This window comes from Pogona vitticeps, chromosome 1 (genome assembly GCF_051106095.1).
Source record: "Pogona vitticeps strain Pit_001003342236 chromosome 1, PviZW2.1, whole genome shotgun sequence".
NCBI lineage: Eukaryota > Metazoa > Chordata > Lepidosauria > Squamata > Agamidae > Pogona > Pogona vitticeps.
In genome coordinates this window covers 68,879,944-68,901,286 of record NC_135783.1, presented here as the reverse complement: position 1 = coordinate 68,901,286, position 21,343 = coordinate 68,879,944, and the positions used below count along the sequence as shown (strand labels likewise).

The 21,343-nt window shown below is 40.8% G+C and overlaps 3 protein-coding genes across 8 annotated transcripts in view; 1 reads left to right on the top strand and 2 right to left on the bottom strand.

The window, feature by feature from the left end:
- PNLDC1 (PARN like ribonuclease domain containing exonuclease 1) overlaps positions 1 to 21,343 on the top strand; it is a 59,976-nt gene that overhangs the window by 20,762 nt on the left and 17,871 nt on the right. For 3 of the 6 annotated variants that reach the window (XM_072994668.2, XM_072994660.2, XM_072994681.2), the window contains exon 19: positions 7,544 to 8,014. The exons of 1 other annotated variant lie outside the window; for it this stretch is intronic. In XM_072994668.2, coding sequence (XP_072850769.2) covers positions 7,544 to 7,622 — 79 coding nt within the window. In that variant the 3' untranslated portion in view covers positions 7,623 to 8,014. Of the gene's footprint in view, positions 1 to 295; positions 474 to 7,543; positions 8,015 to 21,343 lie in introns of those variants that run through there. 2 more of the 6 variants (XM_020809301.3, XM_020809292.3) reach the window with 1 other exon arrangement.
- LOC110087870 (proto-oncogene Mas-like) lies at positions 3,002 to 6,451 on the bottom strand. Its single transcript, XM_078383214.1, has one exon. It carries the CDS (start codon positions 5,273 to 5,275, stop codon positions 4,445 to 4,447), a length of 831 nt encoding a protein of 276 aa, XP_078239340.1. The 5' UTR covers positions 5,276 to 6,451; the 3' UTR covers positions 3,002 to 4,444.
- Positions 17,964 to 20,657, bottom strand: LOC110087877 (proto-oncogene Mas). Its single transcript, XM_073001838.2, has 2 exons — positions 20,622 to 20,657; positions 17,964 to 18,845 (listed from the first exon to the last, which is right to left on the bottom strand). The coding sequence occupies exons 1-2, from the start codon at positions 20,655 to 20,657 to the stop codon at positions 17,964 to 17,966; spliced, it is 918 nt and encodes a 305-aa protein (XP_072857939.1).

Genomic DNA, 21,343 nt, shown 5'->3' with positions numbered 1-21,343 from the left:
CAGTTAAAACCAACTCCTCAAAAACACTAAATTGCAAACAATAATAAAGCATAGCCTAATAATAATTGAATAGTTCATGAAGTAATCCCATGTCTGCACTTATTTCCAGTATTTTAGAGACAAAGACAGAGAAATAAGAGAGTGATGTTATGGAAAAGCCACACTTTCTGAATGATACCTGTTTGGAAATGAAATGTAACATTTCTCATAATTTTAAAAATGAATTAAAACATGTGGCTGGCATGGGTTGATTCTTCCAGCTGACAGTCTTCTGAATACTCTTCTCTCTTTCCAGAATTTGTGGCATTGTTGCTTCTTGGTCTCTGCTGGCTTTTCTTCTTGGAGGCTCTTCCAGTTACATTGTGTAGCAGATCATCTACTGGAAATGTATTGTACTGTGACTTAGTTTCATCTCTTCTCTTGTTCTAAACAATAGTTATGACAGATTAAAATACTTCATGTCTTTTTCAGCAGTTCTAACTAGTTTGTTTCGTGATGTGGGGACTGGCTTGGGAGAACAAGCAGTTTTCATGGGGAAAGAGAAGCTTATCTTTGAAGATAATGCTGGAAGACAGCCTCATCGTCAAACTGTATCTTTATCAGTGCAAAACAACATTGTTCTTGCTTCTTGTGCTAAGAATCTAGTCTTGGGAAAATCTCTTTGCTCTTCCAGGCTTGTCCACCCCAAGCTTCTGCTGCTTTGCAAGTATTTTGCCAGTGACCAGGACTGCAGCAGTTGATTTGGATGCACGCAAGAGTTATGTTTCTTGGACTACAGTTCCTGACCCATGTGGTTTTTGCCAGTCAGGGATTTCCAAGAGGCTCGCCTCCCATCTGTACCATATTCTTCATGTCCTCAGTAAAGCAGGGAACTAGGCTGGAGCTAGATTGCAGCAGTAAAAGAAGATACAGTGAAGTCCCTGATAGCTTAAATTCCAATCATGTCATTCCTGGAGTAAACTCTTATTGAGAAACAAATCCATTCATTGTTCTCCCCCCTGCATTTGTGGGCCTTTAGATTATAGTAATTTAATTTTACCCGGCAATGATGAAATAACACCAAGATGATTTTTTTTTTTAAAAAAAAAGAATGATAGCAGTGCTAGGCATTGAGACAAAAGCTACTCACATTTACAGATGTGCTGTACCTTCACAGATGCTATATGGAGGCAGCCATAGGGTGCCAAAGGGTGACTACACTGGCATTTAGCCTGCTTTTTAGTCTGCTGCAGGGATGGCCTGGTTCACTCCTAAAGGTGGCAATCGGATGATGTCTTTGCTGGAGCAAACTATATCGCCCGCAGAGCATTCCTGCATGCACACTTCTGGGGTTCTACTTTTTGGTGCAGGTACGTTTGCTCCATTTTGGTTCATTTTCATTGTGTGTGATTGGTGGAAATGAACCAAAGCAAGCCTTCCTCTTTGAATTTGCCTTATTGTGAAGTGGCTGAAGAAGAGAGACACTTTGGGATATTGGCAAATACTTCCTTGGTTCTGTAGAGGGGCAGAGGAAGGGGAAAAAATAAATATATTAGGGCAGTGCAGATGCACTACTCCACTTAAAAGACAAATGGAAAAAGTTCTCCCAGAAGCAGGGAAAGACTGGAGGGGAGAATCAAGGGGGATTTATGTTTGCTTTTCTCTTAAAGGTTCATTTGAGAACCTGCCCAATTTATCCTCCCATGCATCTTTATGAGTTGCAAGGAATCCTCACAAGTCCCATAGTGCAATGAGGCACTTCCTGCTCAACAAAAGTGGTGTGGGAACAGCAGGGAGTTAAGAGGGCTGCTCTGCCTCTTGTGGATTTGAGGATTTTCACTCCCACAATTTCGGGGCTTCTTGCTGAATTATTGGAGTGGAAATCTTTACAATAAAAAAGGCCTTCATTCTTATGGAACCTCATGGCACGGTGGTTAAATTGGAGTACTGCATCCGAAACACTGCTCATGAGCTGAATTCAGTCCTGAAGGGCTGAGGTAGTTGGCTCAAAGTTGACTCAGCCTTCTATCCTTCCAAGGTCAGTAAATTGAGTACCTGAGGAAGCTTGCAGTCTGCTTGCCACCCTTCCTACTTCAGAGGCAGGAGCATCAGGAAGATAGCTTCCAAAGATAACCTCAATATGTGGGCAGGTTCTTCAAAGGGCAAATGGATTCTGTGTCTTAAAGGGTCCTTGAGCCATGGAGTGTAGCAGAATATATGTCCTATTTATGAGTCTAGAATCCTGCTCTCTCTCTCTTCTACTAAGAAAATGAAACTTTTCTGGTCTCTGGAATTTTTCCAGTGAGTACCAAGTTCTGCAAGAAGGAAGACTTTTGATTAAACTGCAGAACGGACAGCCCCACCATTTCTTTCTTGTTTGACTTCTGGTGTGTGATGAGACATCTTTTGGCAAAATTTCTTGAAATGTCCTTTGAACCATCATTCTTTGTTTCTGTAATTACAAAAAAGAAGGAAAACTTCTGGAATGAGTTCAGTGAAAAACTGAAATGTACCGTCTTGACCCCAGAACACAATGCCTCGTTTGGCTTGTATGGAATGGTACTTCATTATTTTTATGGTTTTATTATAAACTGCCTTATGCACTAATTGAACGGGGGCAACTGAAAAATGTTCTGAAGAAAAATGGGGACCTAAGAGTGTTCTGTCCCTTGAGGTATGGTTTCCCCCTTACTTGGCTCACACCTCTCCCTGGTTTACCTATACAATGTGCCTTTGTACAGGAATTTACAGTTGGAGGACTGCAGATGGGGTCCCTGTCAGGGGTGTGAATCTCAACTCATAATATGACTATATTAAATCCCTGAAGGACAGGTAAACCAATTTTGAGTACCGTGTTTCCCTGAAAATAAGACAGGGTCTTATATTAATTTTTGCTCCCAAAAAAACACATTAGGGCTTATTTTCAGGGGAGGTTTAATTTTTTTCATCTACAACAATCTACATTTATTAAATACAGTCATGTCATCTTCTTCTGATTGCTGCACAGTGGTGGAAGGTGGGGTTTCACTTAAGTGTGGTTTATATTTGGGGTAGGACTTACCGTATATCACAAGCATCCTGAAAAATCATACTAGGGCTTATTTTCAGGTTAGGTCTTATTTTCAGGGGAACAGGGTGCTGCTATACGTTGCCAAGCTTTGAATGTCTGGTAAAATTCCTTTTTCTTATGCGGTAGAAGTACAGAAATCCACAGAGGAATCTGTACATTATCTGCAGCACTGAGAAACATGTTTTAAAAAATTTGGAAAGCAGGGCATTCTTGCTTTACTCCTTTTCGACTACAACAAATATTTTGACAAGTTGCATTAATGAACATTTAAAATTTATTTATGTGTCATATATTTAAATGAATCCATTTTGGAAAGAGGGCATGGCATGCCCTGCCTGTCAAAGTCTTCTTCACAGGATGGTATCACCAATCAGGAAGGTGGAAGGGATGAGCTTGAGGTCCTACTGTAGCAAGTCCTAACCTGGAGGTAGAATATGGCCTTTCCAGAGAAGACCCATTCTCTTCAGACAGAAAAAGAACCTCTCAGGAGGAACACCCTTTCAGTCCCAGAGAACACTAGTGGTTCAAAGTGCAGTTGGGATTAAGTAAGCGTCTTCGTGGAAAACATTCTACTGCTGAAACTGACTTGCTGTGACCAATGAAAGGAAGTTAGCACCACAGATGTGAGGGGAAGGAAATGGATCCAAGACAGCAGTGCAATACAGAGAATCGGCTCCTTTCCTGGCCCGTCTTGTCCCTTGATCCTGGCTCTCAGCATCCCTTGCTCTCTTTCTTGATAAACCTCTCACCAACACTGATCCAGATAATTTGGTCCCTGTTGCTGCCTCTTCCCTGTCTGTATTGATGATCCAGTATGGCACTCTTGATTCTTTTGCTTACTCCCCAGAGTGTGGCAAATGTCTCTCCTGTGTATCAACTTGGCTCAGCTTTAAATTTCCTTTTCACCTTGGCAGAAAGTGACTCTTTATAGGGCCTGTCTCTTGACTTTTAGGCACTTGAAGCTGTAAAACAGGGTAGGGCTGCAACTCAATGGTGAAATGTATACTTTGCAGATAGAAAGTCCCTGATCCAGTAAATCATCATATGCAAATTGTATACAGATCTGTGTCCTTGTCTTTTGGTTATGCATATCTTCTAGATTCAAGCTTTCCTGCTATCTTAATTACTACAGAGGATTGGCAAGGTTCTCTCATCTGCCTGATTCCTGGCTGCCCTTTCCTTCAGCGTCCTTGTTCTCGACCAGTAGCATGGCAGGAATAGGCAAGATCCTTGTGACCACAATAAAAGGGTGCAGTTGACCGTGGCAAAAGGCCTGAGTGTGTGTGTTAGAAGTAATGAACCATAAAAGTAATGTCCTGTTAATACATTTATTCCTCAAGCCAATAGTCCTCCATGTTGAAAAACTTTATATTTTCAGGCTTGTTCTTGGTCTCCTTATGTTCCTTCTACTCTGTTTCTTTCATCCTGCAAAGATCTCTCAACAAAAACTTCCAGAGGATCGCATTCTCTCTCACTACAGTATCCAACGAAGAAAAATAAAAAGGGATCAATGCCTCTGGCTATGGCATCAAATAGCACAGAAATAGTAAAAAGAGGTACACCTAGTGCGTCATACCAATATTCTAGGAAATTGTAGACTCTAACTGATGAATCAAATATAAGGAAGAATATAACTACAGCTGTAATGGTGACATCAATTGGTGCAGGAGGGCCATGCCGTACTTTTTGCTTCATTCTGATAAAAATGGCCAAAGTAGAAATGGCCATGATGGGTACAAAGATCAAGAAGATTATTATTTGGAATATGGTCTGGAAGTAACAGCCGTAACTGTCTTCATCCAGGTAGGCATAGAACCTTGGATAGCATGTAAAATACTCCATAATGGATACCAGAGCAGAGAAAATCCACGATAGGGCACACACCAGAAATGAGAAATGTTTTGGTCGGTGACTTTGATACCAGATGGGGAAAAAGACTAACACACATCTTTCGGCACACAAAGCTGTTAATACATAGAGGCCAGAGTTGTATGCAAGCATATATGTCAACTCCAAAAAGTTTGAAACTGAAGCAGTGACTTCAGTTGGTTTCAGAAATAACATAAAATATGTGTACTGATAAAGCAGAACAATAATATCAGCAAAAATCATATTCATAAAGTACACAGTGAATTTTGTTTTCTTGACCTTAGAACAAAGAAAATAAAAGACCATTGCATTAGCAAACAATCCCAAAATGCAGATTGGAATGGCTAAGATTATCATTGCTTTATAAGTTTGCAGTCAGTGTCAATTCTGGATCATTTTCTTTTTCAGCATCATTAGACAAAACAGTTGGTTATCTGTGTCAGCATCGGATTACTGAGTGGCTTGGTAATTCTTCTTAACCTGCCAAAATTGAACATAAAGTGTTATTTTTCATATGAAAAGCTGCACAGCCCTAGCGCCCCCCCCCCTGAAAAGGGGAATGATAAATAAATTCTGAGTACTCTCTACCTAGAAAACCCCAAAGAAGGTTGCCATAAATTGGAATTGACTGAATGGCATATATTTATTATTATTATTATTTATGAATCAGCCTATCTGTGGGTGGTTATATGTGCCTGTTTAAATTGCTTCAGGCAGAAAATGATTACCATTGATTCATACATCAAGTTTAAAAGATTTTAAATAAAAATATAAAATATGGGACATTATAGTACCACTACCAAAATATCTTGTATTCTACATTTTTGCCTTAAATGAGTATATAGTCATTATGAAGAATGTACCTAACCTGCTTGGTATCTGAATTATGGGCACAGAGATTGGGGCCAATCTGCTCTCTGTTTCCCCTGGTCCGGGACATTATTTCTGCATCTGTTTTTAAAAGTCCTTTGAATGCAAGAACTATATGGTGCTTCAGTTGTGTGATCTACCCACTCAAATTTCAGACAATAATAATTCTTCTACAGTCATACGCACACTCAATCTTAATAATGTAACACTATTTTAAAAAGTTTTGTGCATTAAGCTGAGTGAAGGAATGGAAAGGAAAAATATTCCAGGATACAAGCAGTGCTTATCTCAACAGCAATCCAAGTCTCTCCTCACTCCAGAACTCAAAGAAATGGCTGCTGGAGTAGCTACAAGGGTAGAGATGCTATACAGTGGCTGAAATCCAATAGTATGTTGTAAGTAAAGTAGGCCCCTTGAATCAGAGAAACGTATAGAGGAACTGATTCAGTAAATTCCATCTGATTTAGTAGCATATTCTAGTTGTGACTTACTACTAGATTTCAGCCAGTGGTGAAGTGGTTGGACTTTATGTGGGGTGGCGAGTTTCACCCATCACTTGCTTCCAATTTTCTCTCTCAAGTGTTAGAGCTGGCCATCTTTTTAAATGCCAAACGAGATACTAAGGCGCTGTTGTGGTGCCCAGGGGAGGGGAACAGTGACTCCTTGCTCTACCCCATAGTTGCCCTGATTCAGTTCCTTCTTGCATGTTTGTCTAAAACAATGTACATTTCCATCTTATTTTTTTGCTTGAATCATCATTTTAATTTGATTTATGAAAATAATGATTTATAGTTTTCATACATAGTGTCTTAAATTTTAAACGTGAAGGTTAAATTTTACACGGGGGCGATTTCAAATCATGAATTTTCTCTGCATCTATACCTTTTATAAATAGTTAATTGGACTATTTTAAAAAAAGAAACTGGATGTTCAGAGATTAGTAGTAGTAGTAGCAGCAGCAGTAGCAGCAGCCGGGTAGGTGGGGCTCGTCAGCCTTCGAAGGCAGCCCATCTAGGAGAAGGAAAACTCTGATTTCAAACCTCCACTGCCTTGTGGCTATATCCACTCATGGAAAAGGCTTCAGGAGTTAACCTAGAGGCAAAATCCAGAGCCGGAGTCCCGGAGGCAGTTTGTGTCGTTCTGCCAACTTCTGCGATGTTGCTGGAACCAGTTGTATTCAATACTCTTGCCTTTCTATTGGACCATTTCAGCAACGTGGAGAGGAGGGATCTGCTGCCTGGGTAACAGCCTATCCTCCATATTCCTTTACCCAGGCTTCATGCTCTGGAGAGGACACTCCTCGATTCAGAGCATGTTACCATAGTCTTTCGAGACTGAAGGATGCCTATGATGAGGAGTAGTAGTATTTATATGCCGCATTTCTCCCAACAAGGGACCCAAAGCGGCTCACAACATTAAAATTCACACAATTAAAAATACAGTAAGTTGAATATTAAAAGGCAAGTTAAATAATGTATGATTTAAAATAAAGTTAAAAGATTAAAAAATAAAAAAGATATTGTATACATTTTACAAAAATCAATAAATCATGTCCTTTTACAAAATTATCCCCTTTTTTTGTTCTCTCCTGTTGCAATATATTATGAAGGTATATTGCAACTGAGGCAGGGCAATTTTGGTAAGATTACATGTCAGGCATGGAAATACTTCCTCCCCAACATTTAAGGAAATAACATCTTAGCAATTTCCTCCTCTCTGTGTGTGCATCTGATTTATGCTCTGCTCATGCCCTAGGATGAAGTCCTTGGCAGAAGAGGGGGGGAAAGGTCCCAAGACTGATGGAAGAAGATGTAATGATGCTTTTGCTGATTGAAAAATGCTAACAGTTCAGAAAGGTGGCTGAGTAATGTACTTCCCATTGGGAAATGTTCTCTTTGAGTAAGGAAACATTATTGAAACTGTTCTGTGGAATTCAAAACAAAGGCTTAAAATAAAGGCTTCAAGGAACATGTAAAGACTGCACAAGTGGGACTTTTACACTACAAGCCAATTAGGGATGTTTCTTGAAGAAGGCACTTAATGTGTGGGTGTGAGCCCAGAAGTTTGAGTAAAGCAAATAGTTGGCTTCAAAGTTAATGGGCTGCAGGCCCAAGTCCACAAGGGAGAAGTAGCTACTGAAGTGAAAGAAAATGTACCTGTGGCCACAGCAGGATCCAGGGACAAGACAAGTCTTAGTAACCAGAATGTGATTATTAATTCCCCTACCTCTCTTTATACACAGCCTTTTATATCTTTGCAATTCTGTCAAGGAATCTAGCTCTGCTTAGCTTTTTTTTCCTCCTATGACAAGGACTCCATGGAAAACAACTTCATTATTTCTTGGTTTTGATGTTATAACAATGGCCTACTTCTATCTGCAGCTGCAGTGACTGTAGAAGTACTAGATTGTCCAGGCTTTGTGTTGTGATGGAAGCCTAAGATGGTGACAGTTTTGGAAGGCAAAGGGGGGAATACATTATTCCATTGGACAAACTATCTCTCTACTTGGCCAGATTTGACCAACCACTATCTCCTTTGAGCAAGATCTCCAACAATCCTTTGCATTGTACAGATGCCACATCACTGTCATTGTCTCCAGATGAGAGGTCAGTTGGAAAGGATGATGTGTGGATCTCAAGAGTCTCTATCTGTCTCATTGGAGTGCTATGCATGTGCAATAGCTTTTGTGCTCAACCACTGATTATTTAGCCTCTTGTTGATAGTTGTTTGTCTTTCACAGTAGGAAGAGGTGAAGGCAAATGACTAGGTACATCTTTTGGGGGAATGTGACTCAGGTTGTCTGTTTGGGGTATACTCCCTGCAGTTGATTCCACATATAGTTTGAAAGCTCCCCTAGAAAAAATAACTTGGAAGAATAGGGGATTGGAATGCTAAAGTAGGGAGTCAAGAGATAAAAGGAACAACAGGGAAGTTTGGCCTTGGAGTTCAGAACGAAGCAGGACAAAGGCTAATAGAGTTTTGTCAAGAGAACAAGCTGGTCATCACAAACACTCTTTTCCAACAACACAAGAGGCAACTCTACACATGAAAATCACCAGATGGGCAATATCGAAATCAGATTGATTATATTCTCTGCAGCCAAAGATGGAGAAGCTCTATACGGTCAGCAAAAACAAGACCTGGAGCTGATTGTGGCTCTGATCATCAGCTTCTCATAGCAAAATTCAAGCTTAAACTGAAGAGAGTAGGAAAAAGCACTGGGCTACTCAAGTATAATCTAAACCAAATCCCTTATAAATACAGAGTGGAAGTGAAGAACATATTTAAGGAACTAGATTTGGTGGACAGAGTGCCTGAAGAACTTTGGATAGAGGCTCGTAACATTGTACAGGAGGCAGCATCAAAAACCATCCCAAAGAAAAGGAAATGCAAAAAAGCAAAGTGGCTGTCCAACGAGGCCTTACAAATAGCAGAGAGGAGAAGGGAAGCAAAATGCAAGGGAGATAGGGAAAGTTACAGAAAATTGAATGCAGACTTCCAAAGAATAGCAAGGAGAGACAAGAGGGCCTTATTAAATGAACAATGTAAAGAAATAGAGGAAAATAACAGAAAAGGAAAAACCAGAGATCTGTTCAGGAAAATCTGAGATATTAAAGGATAGTTTTGTGCAAAGATAAAGGACAAAAATGGTAGGGGCCTAACAGAAGCAGGAGACATCAAGAAGAGGTGGCAAGAATACACAGAGGAATTATACCAGAAAATTTGGATGTCTCTGAAAACTCAGATAGTGTGGTTGCTGACCTTGAGCCAGACATCCTGGAGAGTGAAGTCAAGTGGGCCTTAGAAAGCCTGGCTAACAACAAGGCCAGTGGAGGTGATGGCATTCCAGTTGAACTATTTAAAATCTTAAAAGATGATGCTGTTAAGGTGCTACATTCAATATGCCAGCAAGTTTGGAAAACTCAACAATGGCCAGAGGACTGGAAAAGATCAGTCTACATCCCAATCCCAATAGTCCAACTACCGTACAATTGCACTCGTTTCACATGCTAGCAAGGTTATGCTCAAAATCCTTCAAGGTAGGCTTCAGCAGTATGTGGACTGAGAACTCCCAGAAGTACAAGCTGGATTTTGAAGGGGCAGAGGAACTAGAGACCAAATTGCTAACATGCACTGGATTATGGAGAAAGCCAGAAAGTTCCAGAAAAAATCTACTTCTGCTTCATTGACTGCACAAAAGCCTTTGACTGTGTCGACCACAGCAACCTATGGCAAGTTCTTAAAGAAATGGGAGTGCCTGACCACCTTATCTATCTCCTGAGAAACCTATACGTGGGACAGGAAGCAACAGTTAGAACTCAATATGGAACAACCGATTGGTTCAAAATTGGGAAAGGAGTATGACAAGGCTGTATATTGTCCCCCAGCTTATTTAATTTATATGCAGAATACATCATGTGAAAGGCTGGAGGAATCCCAAGCCGGAATTAAGACTGCCGGAAGAAATATTAGCAACCTCCGATAAGCAGATGATACCACTCTGATGGCAGAAACTGATAGGAATTAAAGGACCTCTTAATGAGGGTGAAAGGTAAAGGTTCCCCTTGACATTTAGTCAGTCGTGTCTGACTCTAGGGGGCGGTGCTCATCCCCGTTTCCAAGCCGTAGAGCCAGCGTTTGTCCGTAGACAGTTTCCGTTGTCACGTGGCCAGCGGGGCTATACACGGAACGCTGTTTACCTTCCCACCGAGGTGGTACCTATTTATCTACTTGCATGCTTTCGAACAGCTAGGTTGGCGAGGAGCTGGGACAAAGCAACGGGAGCTCACTCCGTTGCGTGGATTCGATCTTACGACTTCTGACCCTGCAGCACACAAAGGCTTCTGCAGTTTAGCCCACAGCACCACCACGGCGCTTTCACCAGGGTGAAAGAGGAGAGTGCAAAAAACAATCTGAAGCTCAACATTAAAAAAAAAACTAAGATCATGTCCACTGGTCCCATCACCTCCTGGCAAATAGAAGGGGAAGAGATGGAGGCAGTGACAGAGTTTACCTTCCTGGACTCCATGATCACTGCAGATAGTGACGACAGCCACAAAATTAAAAGACGCCTGCTTCTTGGGAGGAAAGCGATGACAAACCTCGACAGCATCTTAAAAAGCAGAGACATCATCTTACCAACAAAAGTCTGGATAGTCAAAGCTATGGTTTTTCCAGTAGTGATGTATGGTAGTGAGAGCTGGACCATAAAGAAAGCTGACTGCTGAAGAATTGATGCTTTTGAATTGTGGTGCTGGAGGAGGCTCTTGAGAGTCCCCTGGACTGCATGAAGCTGAAGCTCCAATACTTTGGTCATCTCATGAGAAGAGAAGACTCCCTGGAAAAGATGCTGAAGTTAGGAAAGAGGAGAAGGGGCGACAGAGGATGAGATGGTTGGACAGTGTCATCGAAGCTACCAGCATGAATTTGACCCAACTCCGGGAGGCAGTGGAAGACAGGAGGGCCTGGCGTGCTGTGGTCCATGGGGTCATGGAGAGTCGGACATGTCTAAACGACTAAACAGCAACAACAAAAGGGCAAGGTGGTGTTTTGGAAGACAATAGGCAGGTCTGGGGGCAATGTTAGGAGTAATGTGGTGTACTTTCGCAGAGTAATTGGTAGGCAAAAGGGATCGCATGCATGGATTATTAAACATGAACATCCTCAAAGCAATGGAGCAGTCAAAAGGGGCAACTTTTTGATGAAAAGGTGTTGACTGCTAAGCCAAGCTGCAAACTTATGTGGCTACTTCTGACAGCTGCTTGCAAGCTTGTCCCATTTGCAGATCCGTATCTTCGGAGGTGATAGATGCCTGTTTGGTTCTAGCTGTAGGGCTGCCATAATTGCATTCATTTGTGCCTCGCCATACTGTATGTGATTGTCAGATGTGCTGATGAGAGCTTGACGAGTGCACCAACCTAAGAATTGGAAGGCCAAGAATCACTAGAGATGAAACTGTATGAGACAGAAGCTTCATCATTAGAGAGGGATAAAATGTTTCCTTCCAAGTACATAATTCTTCAAAGTTGTGGTTTGTCCAATGAACTTGCAAATGAATCTCCCAGTGACCAGTCACCACATCAAAGCAGCCTAATTTGAAGATTCTGGAGCTGAGAAGCCTTACTCTAGGGTAAAAAAACCAATCTCTTAAAAGAGTTCTGCTTTTGATGACATGATCATTGTAACATTCTATTTCAAAAGGGTCCAGCTAGGCTAGTGAGAATTTGCTAAAAAAAGTCTTTGATGGGTCAGACATAAGTGGGGGAGGCCTTCTGCTATTTAGAAAAGCCTATTTGAGCCCTAGATGAAAAGGGAAAAAGAAGATGAAATAAGAAAAACATTTTTTAAAAAAGTTGCAGATGTAAGTCAGGTGCAAAAAGTAAAATAGCAAAGGCTCAGAGATCAATATTTCCCCTGGTATATGGGACAGGGAAAGAACCAGCAATTGGAGCTGAGAGGGAAAAGTGTGATAAAAACCTCTAATATGATCCCTGCCTGGATTGAATGGTGTTGTTAAGCCCTTCGTAAAAAGTGTGCTGCTTATGTACCATTTTATAGGACTTAAAGCACTCTTTGGATGGTTTACAAGTTAATTACGCAGGCTACACATTGCCCTCCCCAGTGAGCTGTGTACTCATTTTACCGACCTCAGAAGGATGGAAGGCTGAGTGAACTGGGCTGAGATAGCTGTCTGGGGTTAAACTCTGGGTTGTGAGCAGAGTTTGGCTGTAGTACAGCAGTTTAACCATTGCACCACAAGGCTGTAAGTGACTTCATGAGAGGAAAGGATGACTTCCACCCAACTCATCCTCCCATGTTTTGCTAATACAAAACCTATGTTATAGCAACTCCACTGGCTGTGGATCCATTTCCAGGCACAATTCAAAGTGCTGGTTTTAGCCTCTAAGGCCTTGAACAGCTTGGGCCCAAGCTATCTCAAGGACCGCATCTCCTTCTGTGAACGTGCCTGGCTGTGAAGATCAGCAGGGGAGGCCTTTCTCTCAGTCCCACCACCCTCACAGGTGTGTTTGGTGGAGACAAACAGGAAGGTCTTCTCTGCTGCTACTCCCAGACTCTGGATCTCCTTCCCACAGGAGACAGCCTGGCCCCATCTTTGCTGTCCTTCTGCAAGCGGGCAAAGACCTTTCTCTTCAGACAGGCTTTTCATTAGTGACTGACTGACTGCGAGACAATAAATGGGAGGGTTTCTATTTTTGTGCTTCTAAATTTTTTCCCCCTGTAATGCTTTTATCTGACATTTTTAATATAATGCCTTTAATTTATGCTTGAATAACTTACTGTTTTTAGCTTTTAATATTGATGTGAGCCTCCTTGTGTCCTTTTTTAAAAGGAGAAAGACATGCTTAAAAATTTTAAATAAATACAAGCAAGGTCTGCAGCATCCTTGCTCCCAATCAAGTTACAAGTTTTTTTCTTGTATTTTGACTTGGCATTAACATTCGCACCTGATAATAGGAAAATAAGCTGGCAAGGTTCAGTGCTATTGAAAACAAATTTCTAACCCTTCTTCCTATAACCTGTGCTGGCTATTCCCCTCCCGCCACTGAATATTACTTCATTATGACCTGAATAATAATGGAGTGCCATCATATTCAAGAAAGAAGAGCGTCAGCATATTAAGTTCCCAGGCACGCAATTCAGACCTACACAGTTAAGCACAGTTAACTAAAGTACAGTATGGAAAGCTAGAAAAATGCTGAAACAACTAGCAGCCCAGCTTGAAAAAGCAAGCACAAAAATAAAAACAGAAGTAGGAAGCAAATACAATTCTGTTTGTTGATGTCTGTCTTTAAGAGCAAAAAGATACTGCTAATCAAATCTACTCTGAGGAGAAACATTCTAGCTGATGGACAAGCCATTCACAATCTTCTTCTCAGTCTCAGAATCTGAAAATCCAGTTTAAGGCAGGAGAATTCCAAAATGTCCTCATTTTTATTCAGAAACTAACTTACCGCAGAAGCCTCTGTGCTGCAAGGTCAGAAGACCTGCAGTCGTAAGATCAAATCCACGCAATGGAGTGAACTCCCATCGCTAGTCCCAGAAGTGCAGGTGCTCCTGCGCATGCGCAAAGGGGTGGAGGAGTGCTTAACTTGGTGCTGGCGGGCATGAGTGCACTCCCCCATCACTTTGCACATGTGCCCAAGAGTGTGGGGGGGTGCCCCGCCTTCCTCACGAGCCTCAGCTGGTCCACGGTCCTAAAAAGGTTGGGGACCGCTGACCTAGACGATTGCGAAATCTCTGATGTATATATGGTATGAATGTCTTGCTTTTGTTGTCTTTTGTTCTCTTTGTTGTGTATTACTCTGTTGTTTTATATCTTTGTATGCATGAAATACAAAGATACAGCTGCCGCCGCCGCTGCCCAAACATTCCTCATAGTAGTGCAAGCCCTGTTTGTGTCAGTGGAAACCAGTACATACTAAAATAACTCCTGAATTATCTGAGCAAAGCCATTAACTAACATGCATCACTTGCTCCTTGGGAAGATGAGCCTACCAATAGCTAGCTGGTGGAACTGGAAGTTCACTGATCTTCAAGTCCCACTGGGGCTCTGTCTTCTGAGATACTGAGTTCTTCTTGCTAGGCTCAGCAAACCTGACACATATGTAAAGGAGGGGAGATTTCAGAGTCAGGTAGCCAGTGGAAGAAAGATGTTCTTCCCTTTTTGATCTGTTTCCCTATTGTCTATGGCAGTGTTGTCATGCCCAGCTCTCATAAAAGTGCAGATGTTGGAGAAATAATCTTTGTACAGTAGTCTGCTTAACACTTTAATTGTTAATGCATTTTTAGAACAGTGGATCACATGTGTCCAGAAAGATTAGCTGAGACAGATTCCTATGCTCCCTGTTAAACCGACACATGATGATGCAACTAACGGAAATGTCCGCTTTTTGTTGGTTAAGGTTATTAAACTGGTTGAATAGTTGCAAGATAGAAAAGTAGATATTACCATGGTAACACTCCAGCGTTCTCTTCAATTGATCATGTTTCTTGGTCATATCCAAATAATGCTAGCAATATGTGACCTTCTTTACTCATATCACTAACTGACAATGGCCTATGTAACAGAATGTAAGAATCTCATGACCTCACACTGACTGTTAGCCACTATTATGATGCTCATAGTACTGTCATTCTGGATTCATTTCAGTCTGCCATTTGTCTTGGGTTTGGGGAGGAGGGTGCTATTGCTCATCTATTGGGTGGAATAGAAAAATCTGTAGCAGGAGCAAGATGGAATGAATGGGACTTCATTAACAGGATTTAAATACTGCTTTATTAAAGGCCAAATTCTTCTTGCTTTGTTGCACCAGTGGGAGAAAACAAGGTGTAACTCCTAGTAGTTAATTGTCTCCATTTAATAAGTCTGATGAAGAGGACTGGATCTATGAAAGTTCACCTTAAAATACAGCAGTTAGTCTTTAAAGTGTCTGATCTATTTAAGAAGTTCCTGCTTAAATTCCTCATTGTGCACTAGTTGGGTGACTTGGTGCATGACCAGGAATCCCAATGGGCACTTGTTAATTAGTAGCTGTTTGCTGGTGGAAATTATGATGTCTTCCTTTTCCCAATGTAACTATGCAGGAGGACTTTGGCCACAGTTTAAAAAAACAACAGAAAGCACCAAATGTTAAAACTAGACAATAGTTTTAAACAAGGTTTCTCCAATCAGTAATTTTAAGCAATAATTTAGGAAGAACAGTTTATAATGTAACCATATACATCTACTGAGAAATAAGATCCATTGAGTACAACCAGCATCATCATTCTGCAGTCAATAGCTGAAATTTTGTGAATCATCTTCAAGGGACATCAACATACAGAATGGCTCATATCCTGAATGCATTCAGGTTGTAATCTGAAACACTTATTAAGGTATGACTCCAGTTGAACAGATTGGGGAAAGTGTGTAGGTTTGTGCTGCAAAGGCTGGTTTACAGTGGTTAGTGTTTCTGTCTTCTGGCAGCCAGCTGGGTAAGCCAAGGCTTATAAAAGTCACTCCAATTTGTAATCATCATCAGAGATTCCAGGACTGATGCTGGGTCCAGCAAAAGCTTCCAGATATGGAACAGATCATTTTTGAATAAATGTGACTTCATCCAGAGCAATCTTTTCTTCTGTCATTTAGCCATTTGATCCCTGTACTATATTTCAAGTCAATTTCTACATATGGCAACCTTTATAGGGTTTCCAAGGTATGTGAAATATTGAAGGAGTGTTTTAGCAGTGCTATTTACCAATAAGCTTCCATTGCTGAGTAGGAATTTGAACCTAGGCGTGAGTCCTAGTCAGACATTCTGCCCAGGAGTCCACATATCCTATCTGTCTCAATTCATTGATCTTACTTATCCTCATCATTCTATTACTGTTCATAAAAATGAATTCAAGGTTGCAAACAAAGCACCTTGATTTAGTGATGGTGGGGGTGGCGGCGGTGGCAGGGGTGAGAGAAACACAGAAATTAACTGATCTCTTGCTCTGAAACTAGTTTGGGTACTGCAGAATAGTCTTACTCAAGTTATTCTTACTCTGGTACTCAGTACATCCGACTGATCCCAGTGAACATCCCTCAGTAGATTTTTGTGTACATTTACATGTTGAAAAGCATGGGGGGCTATAATGGAACCCTGAAGGACATAGGTGATCACCTTCCATAAGGAAGATTACTTTCCTATCAACTTCCTCTGAACTCTTCAGAAAGAAGCCCCCCACACACAAAGGATGCCACCAATGCCAAGGCTAAAAACATAGGCAGAGGAATGTCATGACCAATGGTAATGAAAGCCACTGAGAAAGTCTAAGGCAACTGAGAGGCTCGCACTTCTTGGTGCTGTTCATAACTCCAGCACAACCAATGTAATCTCCATGTCCACCTGAAAACCAGATTAAACCACCTCTAGGTAATTGGTTTTATATAGACAGTCACAACAATGATCTGCTCAAGCATCTTGCCTATAAAAGAAATGGCAACAAGTGGAACACTTGAGGTGAGCATAGGACTGTTGCCTTCTCATCTCCCTAGTACTGTCTGCCATTTGAAATTAATGCACTATAGAAAGAGGTGACACGTAGGTTGGCTTGCACATTTCCTTCATTAGATCTCCAAGTTCACCCATCAGCTTTCTGTTTCCTCTCCTACCTATTGAGAAGATTCCAAAAGTTGGTGGTATTCACACACTTACTCTTTACAGTGATAGATATGGGGCCTAAAAAAAACATTAAATTGAAGGTAGGCTCTAGTATAAGGCTTCAGTATGTACATTAGAAGGACAGATTGGAAAACTAATGAGTTTCTCTACATTTTATAACTGACACTTCTGCACCAGGGCTTCTTAGGTCTGCTGTTGTCTTTAAAGGGTTAAGCGTGTTTTGCTAAAAAAGAGGAAACACAAAATAAAAATATTTTAGAAACGTTTTAAAATATTTAAAATTTGGATGAGCTGTGTAGATGCCAGTACATATGCATGCAAATCCAGAAATAATTGCTATAAACAGAAATCTCACCATGGAGGCAAAAACTATGACCAGGGGAACTGTGTGCATGGTGAGTGTTGAATAGGAAGTTCAAGGTGCCTACTCTCCCATTCATCAGTTTGTGCTTCCTTATAGCTAAGCCAGGCCTTCACTGGACAGTCATTCAACAGGAAGATGCCTTCAAGTAGCAGGCAACCCTCTGTAAAGTAGGACACACGGCCGTCTTATGGCTCGCTTATCTCTGCTCATCACAGCTCTGGCTAGGATCCTCTTGTCTCAAACTTTCCTGTGGTCAAAGTAAACATTGGCTATCATTAAATTATATTCAGTGTTAAAAAAGACGTGACTTTGAAATTAGGGTTATGTGTTTCTGTCCTAAAAAGACCATCCACAAAACAAAGCTAATTTGTAGATTACAGAAGGGGAGAACTTTGTTGTGACAATCACACACAACCAGTACTTAAGGAATCTCTTCTTCTAGGGACAGGCTATCTCTGATATTTTAGATGACCATCCATCTGCTGCCTTTGCCTAAAAAGGCAGCCAAAATGGCGGTGACACTAATATTTTGCCTAGATGAGCGTATTAATGAACAGTGTGCTCGTACGTTTGTAGAAAACAATAATTTATTCTGGACCTAAGATTGGAAGCCAGTATTCTTTTATGCAAAAGGACTTTTTCAGGCTTGCTCTTGGTCTGCTTTTGTTTTCTCTGCCATGCACCCTTCATCTTTCAAAGCTGTCTCAAGAAACATAAAGGTGAGTTTGATGGATTTTGGCATTTTCCAAAATCCAACAATAATGAATACAAAAGGGTTGCTTGCACTGTGGAAAGAATCCATTAACAGAGAAATCTTTCCTAAAAGAAACAGATCAACCTTGAAAACCCAGGCTGCTATAATATTGGCGATTCTAACTGGTGCATTAACTATAAGAAAAAGAAGAACGAGGGCCACAATGGTGACATCAATTCTTGCTAGTGGGGTTTGCTGGTTTCTTGTATGCATCCGGATCCAAATGGCCAAAGTGAAACAGACCATGATGGGAAGGAAAAAAATCAACTCAATGATGATTTCAATTATATTGGCAGCTTTGCAATTGACAAGAAGTGTGTTAAGGTTTATGTCGAATCTTGGATTGCAGCCATAATAGTTCACTAACGACACTACGCAGGACAGTCCCCACAAAAAAATGCACATTGCAACGGATAAATTTTTAGGCCGATGATGCTGATACCAGGCTGGAGAAGTAGCAGTAAGGTACCTTTCCACTGCAATAACAGTAATAAAATAAAAGTTGGTGTCAAATCCACATATATGCAGAATTTGCATCACACGTTGAAATATCAAGCTGGGATACAGTCGTGTGAAATATGTAATAACCACAACAACGTTGCAGAAAATAATAATAAGATTAGCGATTGTCAAATTCAAAAAATACAGAGTTAACCGTGTCTTCTGAATCCTACAGCAGAAAAGCCATAAAAGAATCAAATTCCCTATTGTCCCTAGGACGCTGATTGGAAGGGTTGTGGCCAGCATTCTTCCTTCTAAAATATGTGGCTACTTTCTTGGCAGAAAAAAAAGCAAGGTTCTTTGTTTTGTTGGTTGCTGCTATATTGGGGGAAGACCAGGTGTTTGTCTCTGTCAACATGACGGTCCATCATTTTTCTCAACCTGCCAAAATAAAACATGTTGCTGTCACTAAGGTCTTGTCTTGAAATGTTGTAAAAGAGATCGGACACATTTAGAAATATCGTAAGAAAGGACGCTGGTGTTTTATCACTCACCTTCCAAAAGTTTGGAATGAAAAAGACCTGCTTTGTATATCTAACTCCACAGCTAGCTGTTCACTATCATATTGTGAGGATAGATTTCAACCTTCAATTAGTGGACATTATGATGGCTGGATACATGTCAAAGCACAGTGTGACTTTTCATTATTTCTCTGCAAACACAAGTCCCTTTTTTCTGCAAAATCCATTGATACAAAGTGAATATCAGTCATCCATGAGTTATGGTAAATTAGTCCAGACTCATGGTGAATGGATTTTCCTGCATTACAGAATAGTATCATTCTGCACCTTAGTGCCAGCCGATCTTTCTCCCTCACCCTTTCCTTCTCCCTTCTGCTGCACACTACTTGTCTGATACTTCTATCAAGTAGTATTACAGTGGTGCCTCGCTTAATGAGCGCCCCGTTTAACGACGAATCCACATAGCAATGTGGATTTTGCGATATTGCGATGTTTTAAATGGCCAAAAATCACATTGCGATGATCGGTAAGTGTTTCGCTTACCGATCTTCGCATTGCGATGTTTTAAAAACAGCTGATCAGCAGTTCCAAAATGGCCGCCGGGTAAACAAAATGGCCGCCCGCAGCGTTTTTGTGCAGTTTCCTCGCATACTGGGCGGCGAAAATGGCAGCCGTATGGAGGATTTCCACATAGCGGTGAGTTTTTCCCCCATAGGAACACATTAAACGTGTTTTAATGCGTTCCTATGGGCTTTTTAGTCCTGCACCACTGTATTTTGTGATATCTTAATAGCTGAAATCCAGTAGTAAGTTACAACTAGAGTAGGCTTACTGAATCAATAGAACTGACAAAAGAGTTAACTCAGTAAATTCCCACTGATTCATTGGGCTTACTCTAGTTGCAACTTTCTACTGGCTTTTGGCCAATGTAATTGAATTGGTATGCCTATGAGTCCCACTTCTGTTGGGCAGCAACAGACACCAAAGGAAAAAAATATTTTAAAGCACAGCAAGCAGATTTCTACACATCATTCAGAGGAACACCATTCTATTGAATCATCTGGTCAACATTCACAGCCATTATATGAACCCAGCTAACTGTGATCACAGGCTTACTGAAATCCAGCTAGCGGATCAAAGTTTGTGGGTATCCCATCGGTCAATCTGGAGCTGCTGCCCATTAAGACACTGAGCTTCCTTTGGTAAACTTAGTATGAATGACATTTGAAACTGAGAAGAAATTAATCTTATTTTTCAACAGGAGTTCATATAACAGGAAGTAGCTGATGAAGATTAGGCTTTCTTTTGTTTTCCCTGCTTTTTTTATCTACTGTTCTGGTCATACCTCCCATCTATCAAGACATTGGAGGTATATTATTGCTGTAGTAATTTGTTTAGCAACCTCTTCTCTGACTGTGTTTCTTAAAGGAGAAATCAGGCATTCCCAAAATTATCTCTGGATGTTACTACAAACATTTTTAAACAGATACAAAATGATCCGTGAGTAAAAGGAATGTAGGTTATTGGCTAAAAAAATTCTAATAGGCATCAGCAGCTGCAAACTAGAAAAGTCAATACTAACCTTGTCATGTTCCAATTCTATACCTTCTTTTATCATGCTTTGCTCTTCACTGTTATATAATCTTGTGAAAATACAGGACACTCTGCTACTATGATTTGTATCCTGTACAACAAATGGAATACTAGAATCTCATGACCTCATAGCCGTAGGTAGGAATAGTGTGAATTCACTTGTTAGCAACAATGGAATCACCCTGAATCCATTTTAGTCTCATTCCAGTTCAAGGCCTTGTACTGTACCTAGAAAGAGATAAGGACTGTGTGTCATCCTTCTTGTTTTCCTTAGTTCTCTTGCTAATCTTTGGTTGTTATCAGCCGTAGCAAATTTTCTTCTAGCTTGCATAGGATGAGAGTAGAGAGGATATAAAAACCATAAGTGGGGGAGGGGGAGAGGATCTAGAGGATCTGTTTATCTGTTTAAGCACAAGGTACTTAATTTAAGTTTTCAAAGCCCCATCTGTTTGGTTATGACAATACATTAATTAACCCTTGTTAACCCCATCTCCAATCTCTTTGAAATGAGAGCTAGTTGAAAGCTACTTCTATCTAGCCATCTCTACCAGATGTAAGATTAACATACAGTAGAAGCAACTTTGTTTTTTTATGATGGCACCTATTCTGTGAAACACTCTTCCCATGGAAAGTACATTGGGTTTCCCCTACAGGGAACATCTGAATATCCATCATAGTATGGGATTTACTCCTCTTAACACAGTGATTCCC